Source organism: Bipolaris zeicola (assembly GCF_000523435.1).
Source record: "Bipolaris zeicola 26-R-13 unplaced genomic scaffold scaffold_263, whole genome shotgun sequence".
Classification (NCBI taxonomy): Eukaryota; Fungi; Ascomycota; class Dothideomycetes; order Pleosporales; family Pleosporaceae; genus Bipolaris; species Bipolaris zeicola.
In genome coordinates this window covers 1-16,797 of record NW_006912312.1, presented here as the reverse complement: position 1 = coordinate 16,797, position 16,797 = coordinate 1, and the positions used below count along the sequence as shown (strand labels likewise).

At 53.5% G+C, this 16,797-nt stretch overlaps 7 protein-coding genes across 7 annotated transcripts; 3 read left to right on the top strand and 4 right to left on the bottom strand.

Annotated features, from left to right (window-relative positions):
* Nucleotides 1-126: 126 nt before the first annotated feature.
* On the top strand, nt 127-1,335 carry COCCADRAFT_108699 (uncharacterized protein; the record flags this gene model as incomplete). Its single annotated transcript, XM_007718899.1, has 1 exon — nt 127-1,335. The coding sequence occupies one exon, from the start codon at nt 127-129 to the stop codon at nt 1,333-1,335; it is 1,209 nt and encodes a 402-aa protein (XP_007717089.1).
* Nucleotides 1,336-3,596: 2,261 nt separating this feature from the next.
* COCCADRAFT_108701 (uncharacterized protein) lies at nt 3,597-5,632 on the bottom strand (the record flags this gene model as incomplete). The annotated part of the gene is made up of 4 exons (XM_007718898.1): nt 3,597-4,175; nt 4,228-5,268; nt 5,325-5,543; nt 5,606-5,632. The coding sequence occupies 4 exons, from the start codon at nt 5,630-5,632 to the stop codon at nt 3,597-3,599; spliced, it is 1,866 nt and encodes a 621-aa protein (XP_007717088.1).
* Nucleotides 5,633-5,869: 237 nt separating this feature from the next.
* Nucleotides 5,870-6,622, bottom strand: COCCADRAFT_30170 (uncharacterized protein; the record flags this gene model as incomplete). The annotated part of the gene is made up of 3 exons (XM_007718897.1): nt 5,870-6,057; nt 6,173-6,310; nt 6,550-6,622. The coding sequence occupies 3 exons, from the start codon at nt 6,620-6,622 to the stop codon at nt 5,870-5,872; spliced, it is 399 nt and encodes a 132-aa protein (XP_007717087.1).
* Nucleotides 6,623-7,881: 1,259 nt separating this feature from the next.
* COCCADRAFT_108707 (uncharacterized protein) lies at nt 7,882-8,796 on the bottom strand (the record flags this gene model as incomplete). The annotated part of the gene is made up of 2 exons (XM_007718896.1): nt 7,882-8,442; nt 8,551-8,796. 2 exons carry the CDS (start codon nt 8,794-8,796, stop codon nt 7,882-7,884), a joined length of 807 nt encoding a protein of 268 aa, XP_007717086.1.
* Nucleotides 8,797-9,721: 925 nt separating this feature from the next.
* Nucleotides 9,722-12,685, bottom strand: COCCADRAFT_108694 (uncharacterized protein; the record flags this gene model as incomplete). Its single annotated transcript, XM_007718895.1, has 5 exons — nt 9,722-11,286; nt 11,337-11,523; nt 11,573-12,271; nt 12,318-12,443; nt 12,494-12,685. 5 exons carry the CDS (start codon nt 12,683-12,685, stop codon nt 9,722-9,724), a joined length of 2,769 nt encoding a protein of 922 aa, XP_007717085.1.
* A 2,196-nt stretch (nt 12,686-14,881) lies between these two features.
* COCCADRAFT_108716 (uncharacterized protein) lies at nt 14,882-15,091 on the top strand (the record flags this gene model as incomplete). The annotated part of the gene is made up of 1 exon (XM_007718894.1): nt 14,882-15,091. A coding segment is annotated over one exon (210 nt), but the record flags the coding sequence as incomplete, so codon positions are not given.
* COCCADRAFT_108689 (uncharacterized protein) lies at nt 15,082-16,496 on the top strand (the record flags this gene model as incomplete). The annotated part of the gene is made up of 2 exons (XM_007718893.1): nt 15,082-15,144; nt 15,240-16,496. 2 exons carry the CDS (start codon nt 15,082-15,084, stop codon nt 16,494-16,496), a joined length of 1,320 nt encoding a protein of 439 aa, XP_007717083.1.
* Between the last annotated feature and the right edge of the window lie 301 nt (nt 16,497-16,797).

Genomic DNA, 16,797 nt, shown 5'->3' with positions numbered 1-16,797 from the left:
CGGCCCCGCCAACGCCGAACATGATACTTTATACAGCCATACAAGCAATGGATCATTTTATGCAGGGCCATTGAGACATTGTTCTAGTCTTTTGTTTTCCAATAAATTTACGAATTGTTCCACACAATGCCTGAAGGAACTTGGATTCTGGGTGATCTCTTCACAAAGGAGTACGGTCACCGCGGCAGCATCCAGAAACTATGGGAACAACGTTGGAAATTTCCCTGCACCAAAGGTGTCTATCCATTCCACGACGGAAAGTTTGAAGATTTTGAGCCCATTTTCAAGAACCTCATCGACAACAACATCAACGATCCTTATGAAGATGCATACACCAACGCCTTTCTACCCACCGCCCAAAGACTAGCCCAAGAAGCCCAAGACATGGAAACCAAAGACAAAGAAGCCGCGAAAAGGTTATACCTTAATGCAAACGCCGTCTACAGACTCTCGCGCTTCCCCTACATCGGCACCGACCTTAAAAAACGCGTCTTCGAAGAGCAAAAAAAAGTCTACCTCCGCGGCACCCAACTCTGGGACGAACCCATGCACGACATCCTTATCCCGCACACGCACGCCTCCAACGGCGACGGACCCTCGATCCCCATTTACGTCCGCAAACCCTCCGGCGACGGCCCCTTCCCCACCATCCTTCTCATAACCGGACTCGACGGCCACCGCCCCGACAACACCGAACGCACACAAGAACACCTAAACCGCGGCTGGGCCACCGTCCTGTGCGACATCCCCGGCACAACCGTCGATTGCCCCGCCAACAGACGCGACCCTTTATCCCCTGACCGCCTCTTTAGCAGTATCCTGGATTGGATCGACGCAACCCCTTATCTCGATGCTGCAAAAGTTCTGGCGTGGGGACTAAGTGCGGGTGGTTACTATGCCATCAGGCTTGCGCATACGCATCGTACGAGATTGGTGGGCAGCGTGGGACATGGTGCTGGAACACATCATTATATCGGTCGCGAGTGGCTGGCGCAAGTGGAGAAGCATGAGTACCCCTTTGGTCTCGAAGAGGCGTATCGTCAGAAATACGGGTATGACTCGTTTGAAGAGGTTATGGAGAAGTGTCAGGATGAGTTTAGTCTGGTGAGTGGCAGGGGGGAGGGTGTGGCGGTTGTGGGGGCTGGGATGAGCAGTTGTAGGTTGTTGCTGGTGAATGGGGTGCTTGATGGGTGTATGCCGGTCGAGGATAGTATGTTGCTGGCCGAGTATGGGAGTCCAAAGGAAATGAGATTTTTAAGGGAGAGGCTGCATATGGGGTATCCCGAGGCGAATGCTACGGTTTATCCGTGGATGGAGGGGGTTATGGGGGGTTAGTTAGTTCTGTTTTGGTTTCACAATGTGAACAAGATGGAATAAAAAAAACTTTGAATACGTTTTATTTTCATTTTTATACTTTGAATTGTAGGGGGAGAAATCATGAGGAAAATAATCTACACCTCGCTAACCAACTTGAATTTGAATCAAACAAAAAAAAAGGAGGACCAACTCATGTAACTCTCAAAGTTACAACATCCCATATCCAAAAAATCCCCCACAGCCAAATTGCCAAGCAAGAAATTTCGAGACCATCTCCCATGCTTTACCCCTCAAACGGACAATCCACACTATCATGCCCATACGCACCTCTCCCTTTATACCTCTTCGGATCCGTACTCTGCACACACCACTCACACGGCACCGCATTCTGCAACTTCTTCGCCTTCCTCCTCGCGCCCTCGACACACTTCTCCGTCTTATGCGTATGGGATCCGCGCGCCAACTCCGGGTCTGCAGCGCAAAACTCGCAGTGCAGCATTGAGACTTTGCAATGTCGTAGCGTGTGCAGCTCCGAGTCACATTTTGTGCAGAAGCGGAGTTGGCCGTAGGAAGGGCGGTGCGGGGAGGCGGAGGCGGTGTTGAAGGCGGTTAGGAGGGGTTTGAGGTTTGCGTAGGAGAGGGATGCCGGGGTGGGAGAGGACGAGGGGGCAGAAGGGTGGGTCATTAGGAGGGCGGTGATGAGGGTTGTGACAATGTCGTTGCCTGCGTTGTGCAGGTATTGTTCTTGGAGCCCGTAGTGTGCGAGCAGGTTTTTGAGTGAGATCTGGCGGTTGTTGGGGGAGAGGGATTGTTCTATAGCGATGGTTTGTGTGTCGAGGGTTGAGACGATGGTGCCTAGACTTAGGACGTCAATACCGAAGCGCTGCTTCAGCACTTCGTAGTCGTTGTCTACGGCGTGCCCGATGAAAATGACGGGGCGGGGAGAGGTGTGTTCGTCAAGGCGGAGGAAGATAGACCGCAGCATTTCTTGCGCGGTTGAGATGCTTGCAAAGGTGGTGCTTCCAAATTGGAAGTTCTCAGGGTGTCCACTGCAGAAATCTTTGTTGATCAAGTGGGCATGGGGCTTGATACGTACGTGGTGGGTTTCCAGCGCTGCGAGAATGTCCCACGCTGATAATGGGCCTGCTGTACTATTGTCACTGGACTTTGGGATGCTTCGAGGATCGAGAACGCAGACTCCGAGTTCGGTGATGAGGGATGGGTCGTGCTCGTACCATTCTGCGTCTAGCCCAACTATGATTGCGTCCTGCAGTGCGAGGGTTGCTGCACTGTTGCTCATACCGAGGGATGTGTTGGTCCCGATAATGCCTTGTAGCCATTGCTGAAAGATCGCAGATTGTGTGAGTCTATTGCTTTGTGTTTCCGCCTCAAGAACATTCTTGAGTTCTCCTGGCGTCATTACGGGAGAGAAAGAAGCCATTTCTTGGTAGTAGTAACTTGGATAGTATATTGTGTTAAACTTCGGTGATATGCGTTTTCGTGGATGTGGGATGAAGGCTGAAATCGGTGTACAGTGGTGTAGCTCTTCATTCCAGAACGGAGAAAGCTTGTTGAGAATTTTTATATAGTCCGTGTTGGACGACATTGTGAGGAGGGTGCTGTGAGGCCAGCATTGTGAATCTGTGTCAGACATATCGGCGCCTTGTTGTTGCTGTCTTTGTGGTATATGTGTGATCACTGTGAGAAACGCTGCTGGTGCGCGCTGTCTCGCTGTCTGTGAAGTGAGAAGATGTCAAAAGTCTGTAAAAGTTGACGGGGGCCAGGGGGTGTTGATATATATTAGTTGGCATTGCGACAAGATAAAAGCGAATGGTACCATTGGCGCTCGTAGTCGAACTTAGTGCTCAACCATGGTACACGACATGGAACACCGAGATACCGCCCTAAGCAACCCCAATCAACACCTGTCAAGAACGCAAAAGTTGGGGGACGACCATGGATCGAAGATGAGTAAGTAGCTGCCTAAGAATCAATAGAGGGACGTCAGATGCAGTTGTTTTAAGACATGGCCAACTTCCTCTGAAACAACGGTAATCATTTCACAAAACATGGCAAACAAAGCTTATTTTTGAACAAACATTTTGTATTAATTCGGGACTAGGTATAGAGCATGTTGCCACCCGCGACAGCAAACATGTAATCAATCTCATTGCACTTCTTGAACACATGAGTTTGGGGTATATCGTCGTTTTTTTTTAGCATTCAACAGTAAAATGTCTAACAAATCACCTCGCATCATTTACATCAATACGAGACATTTAGTGCTTCTCAGCAGTGGCGGTGACACTCTGGCGCCTCTCAATGTCAGCAGCCTGCTCCTCCGTGCCAAGGTGACCAGTGGGCAACAGGTTGAGCGAATCTTCCTGCTTGTCCATGGTGCGGTAGGCAAAGAAGAAAGCAATACCAGTGACGAAAGAGATGATGGCGACACTGCCGTAGTTCCAGGTGATGTGGGGGTCGGCAGTAAGAGGAGTGAAAGCTTGGGCGAGAGCGGCGGAGAAGGCAGTAGTGAAGAGCTGAACGGACTGCACGAGAGACCTCATGTTCTTGGGCGCCTTGGTGAAAGCGTACTCGAGGGTGGTGACCGAGGCGAAAATCTCGGAAATAGCAATGAGGACGTAGACACCGGTAACGGCCCAGACAGAGATGTCGGTGTGGTAGTCGGGGTCGTGAGTCTCGTAGTAGCCAGAGGTCTTGTAGATGTAATGCTGGAGAACGGCGGCCCAGACCATGGCGAAGGCTCCGAGAATGAAACCAGCAGTGATCTTCTTGATGGGGGTGAAGCGGATTCCACGCCTGCGGAGGAAGGGGTACACGATGCTATCCATGATTGGCACCTGAGGTTAGGTTAGTAACATTTTTGCAATTAGTAGCGCCGAGTCAACTTACAATGATGATAATGGCAATGGGGTCAAGGTTGGAGAGAATGTCATTGGGGACACCACCGAGCTTCATGGTCGCGCACATTTGGGTGAGATTAGAGTCCATCTGGCGGTAGGCAAGCCAAAAGATGGGGACCCAGAAGAAGACAGAGCAAGCGGCGAATCCACGAGCAACCTCATCGACCCAGGCGTCATCAAAGTTGTACCAGCTGGGCTTGTTGGCGCCAAGAGTCGAAGGCTTGACGGCGTTCCACATGTCGCCGTTGTTCCAGTTCTTCCAGGTTGTGAGGGGGTTAGCGGTCATGCCACCACCGAGAGCCTTGAAGAAAAGCTTGAAAGCAGGGCCCATGACGTTGCCGCTCGGGGGACGGAGGATGTAGAACTTCTTGCAGAAGATCAGAACGGGGAGGGCAATGACGAACATGACGGTGGGGATCAAGTAAGCCAACCAGAAACCAACGTATCGCTCGGCGTAAACCATGCTGATCTGACCAACGAGCGCACCAATGTTGATGAAGAAGTAGAACCAGTTGTAGATGCGGGTGGTGGTAACGGCAGGGTCAACAATGACGCGAGTGGTGCCACGGGTCTCAACACGCATCTTCTCCTGAGGAATCTGCTCGGCAATGAGGGGAGCAATGTTGGGCTTGAAAGTTCCAGTTCCGAGACCCATGACGATAAGACCGAGAATGAAGACACCGAGAGCAGTGTCGGGGTTCTTGAGGACCGAGGGGGCGGCGGAAGCGACGAGGATAACGTGACCGACTTCAGCAACGAGGACAGAGTAGAGGATAGTCTTGAAACGACCGAGGTAGGTGTCGGCAATCCAGGCACCGAGAAGGGGGCAGACGTAGACCCAGAAGGCGTTGAAGGTAGTCAAGCTGAAGGCAACTTGCTTGCCCATGCCCAGGGCACCAGGCTGGGCCTGCGCATCGTCGGGGTTGGTGGCAGCACCAGTGGGAGTCGTGAGGGGCTTGGCGATGTAGTTGGAGTAGACGGCAACGGTACCGTAGTAACTCATGCGCTCAACCAATTCGACAAAGGCAATCTGGTCAACTGAGTCAGTGTGGCTCTCACGTGCGGTGGGCGTGAGAAGAAACATACAGTGAAGATCTTCCATGGGATCCTGGCAGGGACACGAGGAAGGGTAGCGAGCTCCTCCTCGGTGGGGAAGTCATCTTCCTCTGAGAGATAGGCATCCTGAAGCGTGGCCTTTCCCTCAGAGTGAAGGTAGGCGGGAGCGCCAACAGTGTGTTGCTCAGGGTGCTGGCGCGTGGGGTCACCCGAGGCGTCAATCAGGGCAGGGTCCAAGCCAACGGCTTGCTGTAGAACGTGTTAGGAGGTCATTGCAAAGGGACTGTTTACTTTTTGAAGGTGGGACGTACGACTTCACCAGCGTCGCCGACAGGCATGGTGGGCGATGGTGGAAGAGAATGACCGGGGATCTGGGCCTGTTTGCGAAGAGCAGCCAATGGCAGCTATATGGATAGTCGCAGTGAGGAAGAGTGAGAGAGGAGGCCCTGAAGAAGCAGAAGGTGTGAGAATGGCCGAGTGAAGGTGTATTTAATTAGAGCACGCAAATGATGGGACCAACGTCGTGCTCCCCAGGCTGAGGCCCAATGAGGAAGGCGCGCACGCTGGAGCAAGGATCAGCGGTGTATTGACAGTGTCGCGGTATGTGGCATCAGCACAGCGGGCATTGCCACCGCGGCTGGGACACCCAAGAGGGCAATCGGCGCGTGAGTGAATGGAGCGGCACGAAGCTGTTTTCGCACCGCATCGCCGAGGCGGTACGGCCTACTCAAGCCTCGCCAAGTTGCTAACCACCACTGGCAAGCTGGAGGACAAGAGAGCTTGCCCCGTGCAAGATAACAATTCGCGGTGGCGCCCAGGTGGCATGGCCTTGTTCTTATCTCCTGCCTAAACGAGGGCACCGCTACCCCGCTACCAACCCCCCCAAGCACCGCCCAGATGCGCTACCACCGTCCCATTTGCTTCTCGAGACCCGGCGGATGGGTGTGCGGGCCATGCATGCCCTCGTCGAGGTATCAGGTTGCTGAGGGCCTGAATACGGCTATTTGCGGGTCGCCCTATGGAGCCATCAGGCCAACCAGCCAACCACTGATGTTCGCGGGCCATATCAGCGAACAATGGTGTTGAGATATGCAACAGAAGGCGAAAAAAAGAAGACGCTACAAAGATCGGATAAGACCGACCAGGGGTGTTGTGTGTGTGCCACGGCCGCTCGCCGCCCGCTTAGCCCGGGAGAACAAGATAATGGCTGGAAGCTTGGGGTCTTAGCCAGTACCGCCGACTTGGCCAAGCACACCATCCGCGCTACCATTCGCCCATTCGCCCCCAGACTTGCAGCCGCTCATTAGAGATCCACCGCGTCGTCGCATGTTGGAATATTCTCTGGGCCCCCAAGACCTGGGCGTCGGACAAGGCGTCTCTGGCAAGCCCCTCAGCGCCAGGAACATCGGCGCCCACCGCCCACCCATACGCACACTGACAAGACATGACTGAACCATTGAGGCGTAAGATAAGCTTTGCGATGCGACCGAGGGGGATCCGAGTCGATGACTGATTTTTTTTCTCCTTCTGTTTTTTAAATCATGTTGATATGGATGCAAGACCAGGTCCGAGTCGGCCAATGGTGTCGCAGTAAGAGCAGTGGGGGGTTGCGCCGACAGCACGGAGCGGGCGTTAGTATTACAATACAATAAACTATGGTGCTTATCCTTTACGAGGGCGGCTGAGGTGCGGCATTCCTTTGGCGTATATTGAGCGTCATGTGTGTGTTGGATTGATAGAGCAAAGGACGGGGATTGGAACGATCGCCATGGTCGGTTGGATAGATTAAGCTCTGGTGCAGGTGCAGGCTAGGCCTCGGCAAGTCTTTGCGCACACGTGAGCTTGGTGTCTGTATGTACTTATTATGTACGTACATATGTATGTGTGTATACGGTAGTCTTGGCTATCGCTCGTCACGGGCCCTTTAAATTGCCCGTCCTGGTGGGGAAACGGCGATAGCATGTATCAGCACGCGGGATAACCAAAGTCCGCACATGTATATATGGGCGTGCAACCCCACCAGCGTGTGCGAGTATGTGTTCTGTTCTGTGTGTGTGTGTGTATGTTCAGGGCCCGCCCCACCCATGCGCGCAAACCACGGGAGCGCGCCTATTGATACAAGACACACGGCTACCAATGGGCAATCACATGTATACTTTTAGAGTAATGGGACCGCTTGCACCTTCCCGACACTGAGGTAGCGGTGGGTTAGGCCAGGCCCCCCACTTGTTCCTCGCTTCGCCTTAGCACGCCTCGGCGCCCGTCTCGTATACTCCATCTGTTCAACGGCCGCGGCATAAACGCCGCCACCCGCACCACTCTGCCCTGCAATAAGCAGTGATATCCCTTTGCCAGCCAGCTCCCAAGACCGAGATATCCGTCCCTCAATGCAACCTCATCCATACCCGGTGTAGTATACATACTCAGCGCCAGTCACATGACCATCCACTAAGCCAGTCCTTTGTTCTTTCCAAAGACACTCGCATTCTGACGCATCAACAATAAGAAACGCTACACTACTGCATAATTGCTACGTCACAGCAAGACAGCTAACAGCCCTAGACACAACGACTTCTCCTCTCCTCTCTCACACAACCATACTCTTCTCCCTCAACGCCTGCAACCGCTCCGGTGTCACAACACTCAGCGCCATCGCACCCCCAATCACGATCCCCAGCAACAACACAAGCAGCAAGTGCACCGGCTCCAACTTCTCCCTCGCCCCCTCCCTCGCCCGATTCTCAGGCGCATACCTCCCCACCATCTTCTTCAGCGGCGCCACGCCTTCCTTCTCCGCAAACTCGATCCCCCTCTTCATGCCCGGCAGCCCATCAATACTCTTCTGACTCTTCCACGCCCAATACCTATCTATTGACTCTTCCTTGTTCCCTTCCTCGTACTTTTTCTGCTTGGTCGCAAAGTGCTTCTCCAGGATATCCCGGTGGCCCACAAAGTCGTAGTACGGGACGGAGAAGCCGCACGATGTCCCGCACTGATGGACGTCGACTACGATGATGCTGCGTGAGCTGAATGCAGACGAGAGCTTGCGGTCTTGCACAAACGCCTCGTACTCTGCAGTTCCGTTTTCCAGCGCCCGTCCTGTGCCCCAGATTCGGACGATTTTGGGGGGTCCCGTGAATGCTGTGAACTATATTTCCAATCAAAGATTTGCTGTTAGAAAGGTAATCACAGCACGTATTGTTGTAATTTGCGACCCCATCTTGTAAGCAAAGCAAATAAACAACAGAGAACTCACCATTACACAAATCCGCCCATTCCCCGGCTCGTGCAAATGCGCAGTCGTCTCGACTCCACTCCCAGTCATATCCATGTACCAAAACGTGCGCTCGTCCAGCACCCCAAACTGCTGTCCCTGGCCTCCTTTGGGTGAAATATTAATATGCCCATTGCCTGCCAGCGGTGCGGTGCCCACGAAGAACACTTGCTGCTCCTGGATCCATGACACGAGGCTATCCGGAATTGTTTCGTAAAAGACTCCCATCTTCTTTTTATCTAATATCCTCTTTTGACGTTTTCGACTTTTGGCTTCTGGTGCTGAGAGTTTTGTGTGATGTTCTATCTCGTTGCTTGTATATGGTGAGAAAAGAACGATACGACGCGTCAAACTTGAGCCAAAATAACACCTCTCTGGATGACTCAGTCAGTCTCTCCCACGTCCACATCTCGTTACGCCCTGCATTCCATACGCACGCCCCCCCCCCCCCTATTCTCAATTCAAACTTTCAAGTACAAAGCATATCCCACACTTCCGCGGCCGGAACAAAAAAAATCCTTACCTCGATCACCAAAGTGTGTTGCAATCTCTGGTCTGTGCTTTGTGCTTGCTCAACAGAAATACCTTCACCTAACGCAATACCTAGATAGTAACCGGAAATACGAGCAAATAAGATGTTTTCGGAATAAAGGCAGATAAAGTAGTGATGCAGGGTGGGGAAAGGAAGGGTAGAATAACAAAGGACGAGGGATTTAGCGGAAAGCGCAAGGGGGGGAGGGGGGGGGTTGGCAAGCTTGACTGTTTTACCCCACTTGGGATGGGAATGCGGGGAGAGGGGGCCGTAGTAAGTATCAATACGGGTATGGTGCGGAGATGTGTGGAAAGCGAGAACCACCTTATCAGCGCTATTCGTTGTTTTCTGTGAAAATAAGAGATAGTTCTCGAATGGTATAGGAGTCTATGAGTTGATATGAAAATGTTAAAAAAAAACTTTCATACGATACCAAAGTGTCAAAACTGCACAATGGCCATGGTTGAATATAGCCAAAGGCAACATGTTTCAACCAATTCAACCACCCTACACTTACGCCTCCCCCATTCACTACAAAAGAATTCCTAGTTTTATCTAGAAAACCACCCTTCGCCGTTCATTGACTAACCCTCCAACTCCAATACCACCACTACCACCCTTTCATTTCCGCGGCAACTCCCTAAACACCTCTTTGAAAATCTTCTTACTATTGTATAGATTGACCAGCCTCAACCGCTCGTTGTCTAAATGTGCACTGTCACTTGCCTGGCCGCACGGAAGATGCGCAGCAGGCGCATTGAATTCCTTCTCCAGGAACCTGATGCTGGGGATGGAGCCACCCTCGCGAATATAAAGAGGCTTGCGTGGAACAAATTCCTCCTCTGTCGGATCTGGTGTCGAAGCGTCAGAGCCTTGGTCGATTGCAGTGGCAAGAGATGGATCTGAAGAATTGGCCAGTGTGTTGGATGTTGTGGGCACAGCGGATTTCTTAGCAGCAGCGCTGGCTTCTGTTACACTCTTTGAATTCGCTGAAAAGTAGTCCGAGGCCTTTGCAGCCGACATGCTCTCTCTCCTTTGGCCCAGTCGTGGGCCCCACACCGACATGATGGCGCGTTCGAGCGTCTGGAATATTTCGTTGCCAAAGTCGCCCAGCCATGGCTCAGCTTGGTGATCAATGGTAACCTTGAGTTCGTTCTTCGAGTCGAGTTGCTCAAACTCATCTTGTAGAAACGACTTCAGTGCCTTGGCTACATCCCCGGCTTCTTGGTTAGGTACTAGACGGATAGACAGAGCTGCCTTTGCAAGATGCGGGATAATGGTCGAGTTGTCTGGGCCCGATGTTTGGAAGCGATGTATAGTAAGCGATGCCTCACGCCATCTTCGCATCAGTGACTGTGCCAATTCATCTGCATCGCCTAGGCCAGGGTTGCAGCGCAAGAGCGTATTAGTGATCTCAGTGTACAGCTCCCTCTCATCATCGGCCAGAGGCAAGATGGGATCGTAGAAACCAGGAATCTGGACCTTGCCATGTCGAGCAGTCAATTTTGAAAGCAGCATGACGAGGTCCTTGAGCGGCTCATCCAGTAGTGCGCTGCCGTCAACACCACTGTGTAGGTCCGGGTGCTTACTTTCAATCTGCACAGTAGCGTGAATTACGCCTCGCAGTCCATACGTCAGACATGGTACATGGTCATCGAGCCAGTAGCTGTTTGCTAGGAGAATCCAGTCAACGTCACCGATGAGGTCTTTTCTAGCCCGTACAGCCTTTTCAAAGCCACGAGAGCCGCTTTCCTCTTCACCTTCGATGAGAAAGATGATGTCAGAATCCAAGCTCTGTTCATTGGCCAATTCATGTGCGGCATAGATGGCAGCCATAATAGGGCCCTTGTTATCGGACGCGCCACGGCCATACAAGTAGCCCCCTTCTCCTGTAAGAGTGAAGGGATCATGCTTCCACTTGCGCTGCTCGTTTTCTGCAGGTATGACATCGTAGTGGCCGTAAAACAAAATCTTCTTTCGCGATGCCGCGGTGGCGGGGTTACCACGGAACTTGGCAAATACTATTGGGTTGTAGTCGGAAGTGTTGATCATCTCGGTTACGGCACCGAAATTCTGAAAAACCGACCTAAGGTAGGATGCACCTCGGCGGCAGTCCGCACGATACTTGGGCAGCGACGATACGGTCCGAAACGAGACGAATTGACTCAAAGACTCCACCATGAGATCTGCACAACACATTAGAAGTGCGGGTTGACGAATGCCAGCGTGTACGCACCATTATTGCTTCTTCTCGTAGTGGCATCCGGCTCCGCGCAATCCTTGACTTCCCATACGACGACGGTGTTGTCATTGCCGCCCGTGACCAGTATTGACTTGTCTGCATAGCGTGTGAAGGCTGATGCGAGGATCAAGCCGTCGTGTGCTTGAAAAGTCGTAATCGTCTCATAATGCTCGTTGAATTTCTGAGCACGTCAGATTGGCCCGCTCAAGCCCGCTAATACCAAGACTCACCTGCATAGCACCAGTCTTACCACCGGCATACAGGACACCGGAGCCTAACGACAACGTATGCACGTCGCCAGTGCTCGCCTTGAGGCTTCGCACTAGTTGCCTGGTTTCTAGGTCCCACACGTTGACTTCGCCATCGAAGCGTCCGCTGTACAGGAAAGACCCTTCTCTAGCCAGAGACAGGATTGATTCGCCCTCTTCTCTCCCGTCTTCGAGTGTGCAGATGGCTGATATGCTGCCCCGCTGTGATGGATCTATTCTCCATAATAGGATGCGTCCGTCTCCGCCTCCGGAGACTAGCACTTCTTCCGATGGTGCTTCTGGCAGTATGCCGCTCCCCACGAGCATGCAGTGTACGTATCCATAGTGGGCAAACTGACAAATGTCGTGACTGTCGATCTGCAGTTCTTGTCCACCCGCTGCATCTCGCGGCCTTGTGTCTGCACCAGCAGGCCTTGGTGTTTGGGCACCGCCGGGTCCGAGTGAATCAAAGAATCTGTTCTTGCGCTCGGTCGGGCGCGAAGAGAGGCTAGGCGTGGGCCGGGTATCCTTTTCCTTCAAGTCATACCACTGTATGCTTGTGTTTTGGGCGCCAAGGTATACAGTATGGTGTTGGGACGAGTAGGCGACACAGAAAATGTCGCCAATGTCGTAGGGAGACCAGAGGGCATAGAGATGCTTGAAAGTCGACGTGCACCAGACCTGGCGAGTTAGTACACACACTCAGTCGGCGGAGGTAATCACTGACATTGACGATTGGGTCTGCCGCACTCGAAAAGAGCCATTTGCGGTCTTGCGACAGGCACAGGCCAAGCACGCTGCCCTTGTGTGCATGTATGACTCTACGAAGCTCGTAGGTATCGAGGCTGTAAACCTAACACGCCATCAGATGCAAGAAAGTGCAATTTGTTCTGCTACCCGTACCAATATCTCTCCGCCCTGTGTACCGGCAAAAATGTATTGCGAGGACAGTGCTAGTGCCAGGATAGACTTGTCGTGCTTCATGCGATGGGAGAGCGCGGGCGTTCGATCCATGAACGGGAGTGGGTGGTCCGGGTCTGTTGTGCCCACGGTGCCCATGGCGGTATCATTGTGCGGAGGGACTGCTGTGGGCATGGTCAGCCTGGCTCCAAAGTGCACCCTTGGTGTTGTTCCTGCATGGTCGCGTGTGATGGTTTGAGCGGGCGAGGGAGCGAGCGAAGCGATGACGGAGCTCTAGGGTCTAGGTGCGCCGCCTGCGGGGCTGTCCCATTGACTACGTGCCTAGCACACCACACCTCGACCACGGTCACGCGTCTTACATACCTCTCAATTCCAAAAACTTCCTCCTGCCCTCTTCTGCGGTAATGGTCCGCGAAAAGGTACACATTGTGTTTCTGCCAGTCGAGCTGCAGCCTGAAATGAGATGCAAAGGGAAAATGGCATGAGCAGAAGTGTCTGTGCTATGCGAAGACGTACTCCCGGTCAAGGTATGTGAACAAGGAGATAGTGGCTCGTCGTCTTCGAGTACATCGTCGAGTGTCGTGTCGGAGAACGTCTCATCGTCTCTCGACGTCGACGAAGTCGCAGGAGAGCTCAGGCACTGTTGCTCACACATGGTATCAGCGTCACCGCTCGTACATGGCGAGCGATGACCCTGAGATGGCGCCATCTTTGGGCTTGAAGGGTGTATCAGGACCAAGTGACGAGGTAGCTTAGCCCCTTTATCGCTGGTTTCTTTTGCTTGATTACCTTGCATGACTACGGCAGTGTGATGAGAAGAAAGCTACTGATGCTCACGGCGATGTGCAGTCCATATGTGCGTGTATGGGAATGTCTCCCCTTCCATTGGGAGCATTCTGTCTACGCTACAACCAGCGCTTGGCCATCACTCAGGGCTAGCAGTGCATTGCATAAATGTGGTCTGCTTGACCGTTTGCGAAGCCGGATACGTGTTCGCATTGCGGAGAGCCAGCTCCGGAGTTACAGTCATGGCAGACGCAGCAGTCACAGCGACGACGGCTTTGGGCCCGGCTTCCGTTTGGCCAGTGCTATGCAAAAAAGACGTGGAAGAGGGTCGCTAGGGCACATAGCCGTATGCCGACGCATACTTAAAGGAGCGGGTGTGTTCCGTTAGCCATTGCAAACGTTAAGAATGGAGTGGTGATCGTCGGTCGACGGTGTGAAGTCGTGTTCTGCCCCCAGCCGACAGAAGAGTCACGATACCGACATTCCGATAGCAAAGGCCATGGCCAGTGCGCCGGACAATTCGATCCATACGTAGGTGGAAAGCTAAGCTAGCTGGTGTTACCGGTGAATATATGAAAAAGCAGCATGAGAGTCGGTGGGCGTGGGATGACGACGAGGAGCCGTGAGCTTCAAGCCACAATGATGGCACACTTTACGGCGGCAGCAGCCGCCGCTGATGTTGCGGAGAAAAGAGGAAAAAAGAGAAGAGGAAAAATGAAAGGGCATGACCACGTCTTACGCAGCCTTGCATGCTGTTGCAATTATTGGGTGGTACGTAGTCAAAGCGAGAGACAGGCAGCAGAAGCAGAGAGAAGGGCTTGGCACTGGCCGCTGGCAGTCCAGACCCTTCGGAAAGCGACAGTCTCGGTGAGTTAAGGGGGCACCGCCATAGCATGCGCCACAGTTTGCGCCACGGCAGGCGCGGTTCTTCAGGTTCTGAACCGGTCAGGGCCATTCGAGGACCACTCCAGGGCCAGCCAAGGGCCGGTCAAGACCAGCATCCCCCGCCCCCCAGCAGCGCAAAGTAGCGAAAAGCAGAATGGAGCGCTGCCAGCTGGTCACGCAAATCCCGCAGCCCCATCCCATCCCCCCCCGGGCGGCAGCTTGGGCATCAACCAGCGTCTGCACCATGGCATCAGCACGCGCAGAAGCTGAGGCAGCACAGAGGGCTAGTCGGCCACTCGCAGCAGCGACACGTTCACCACGTCGGCAGCAAGAAACACAGTGGCTGGGCTGCGCACCAATGGCATCCCCCGCCCAAAGGGATCTGATGCAGCGTCTCGCTGCCCGCATATCCGGCCGCCATGGTAGCGCCTCTAGCACCACCCATTGACACGGCGACACGCCTGCCCGCCTTGCCCCTCCTGTACTGGCCGAGACGACACGGCAGTCGCGTGGAGGCCCTTGGATGCATCTCGCTTCCGGCCAGTCTGCGCCCTCGCAGCGGTTCCACTGTCATCATGGCCTGCGTGTCGCAGTTGGCGCAAAATCGCCTCACTCCCGAATCTACCCCCCGACAAGTAATCCCGCCAGAACTGTGACTCGCACTCCCCTTATAGAGCCCGCCACCCGCCCGCGACAAACAGACGGCCCAGGTGGAACCTTGTTGTGGAGTTGCGCCAGCTGCCGTTTCCGCGAGCATTGATCCCTCCTGACCGCCTCACACACCGGAACCACAAGTACAACCACCCTCACCGCAACAACCCCCCTTCTGGTCGCACAAAAACCCAGTCGTCCCGCCCGTTGTGCATACTGCAGGAACAACCTGCCCCTAGTACGTCAGGATGGCCGTAGGACTCGGTGAAACCATTACAGTGATCAACAAGAGCGGCAAGGTGGTGAGCAGTGTAAGTAGTCGACAAATTCAGCTAGCCCCTCTTTTTACCCTACCCTCGCCTACATTACACACTCTACATACCCATACTGACCACTCGCCTTCTAGAGCAAGCACATCTTTGGCGTCTTCAAGGAGGCCAAGGCTGCATACCGCGAGCGCAAGGCTGAAATTAAAGCTGAGCGCGATGCCGCTATCAAGGAGAAGGAACTCTCAAAGAGCATAAATGCTCTGCGCATCGATGACGACACTCGTTCCCAGACTTCGCATCGCTCAAAGGCATCAAAGTCATCCAGGCGCCCTCCTCTAGAGCGTGGCCATACCGATATTCCACGAAGCAGCCGCCATCGCTTCGAAGCTGATCTCAACGGCCAAGACTCACACGGAAAAGAGGTTGCGAGGAGGCATTCCGACCAGCCCCGCACCAAAGCCGCCTACGTCGACATGGACCTCGCATACGGCGATGTACCCCCACCCCTACCAGACCCGCAGATCGAGGAGCTCGAACTGAAAGAAAAGGCTTCCAAGATCGAAATGCTTCTTGACGAGGCAAACGCCCTCCAGTACACGGCCACCGCCATCATCGAGAACTTACAGAAGAACCCAGAGGCACTAGCCGCTGTCTCGCTTACGCTAGCCGAGATTAGCGCCCTTGTCACCAAAATGGGACCTGGTGTTCTCATGTCGCTCAAGGGCAGCTTTCCTGCAGTCGCTGCACTCCTCCTCAGCCCTCAGTTTATGATTGCTGGAGGTGTTGCCGTGGGCGTTACCATTGTTGCCCTCGGTGGGTACAAGATCATCAAGAAGATCCAAACCCAACCCCAGTACGACCCTCTTGAAGCCCCCGCGCAGCCCATGATTTCTCGTGCCGCTACTGCCCCCGCTGCCATAGAAGAGCCCAGCAACGAGCTGGACGAGCTGCAGCCGCAGGAACTCAGCCGCGTTGAGAAGTGGCGCCGTGGCATCGCTGACATCGAGGCCGAAAGCTGCGGTACCAGCGTCGATGGCGAGTTCATCACCCCCGGAGTATCGCGAGAGCTTTGTGACGCGGGTATTCTTGATGAAGACGACCTCAAGTCGCGCCGCAGCACCAGGTCCAAGAGGACCACCACCAGCGAATCACGACACAAGTCACATCGCAGCAAGTCCAAGCCCTCTGAGTCCAAGTCTGAGTCCAAACGCGCTTCAAGTAAGGTTGGCAAGGACAGCTCGAGCAAAGTTGGAAAAGACAGCTCAAGCAAGGTCGGCAAGGATAGCGCAAGTAAAGTTGGCTCAAGTAAGAGCGGCAAGGAGAGCAGTAGGAAGAAGGAAAAGGAACCATCCGGCTTGAAGATGCTGTTCCGATCCCACACGGTTGCCGCTTAGACGAATCCCACGACCCACACAGTACAATTTCCTTTCTCATCATAGCGCACGGCGTTCTTCTCAGCCTCGCATCGCAACAGTCAGCATTTAGCGTTTTTGGCTTTCTAGCCTTTGTATACATCTCACACGACGACGCTTCCGCTTCTCAAAGGGTTTCATGAACCCCATCGTTTACTTTGTTGGCTCCAACTGCGAGTCTGCTTTTTATCCGTTTTCCTTTACAATTTTCGGGGCGCAAAACGGAGGAACGAATTAATGCCTTATTTATGATATTTGCTACCTCGAGTTTTTTTTTTTTTTT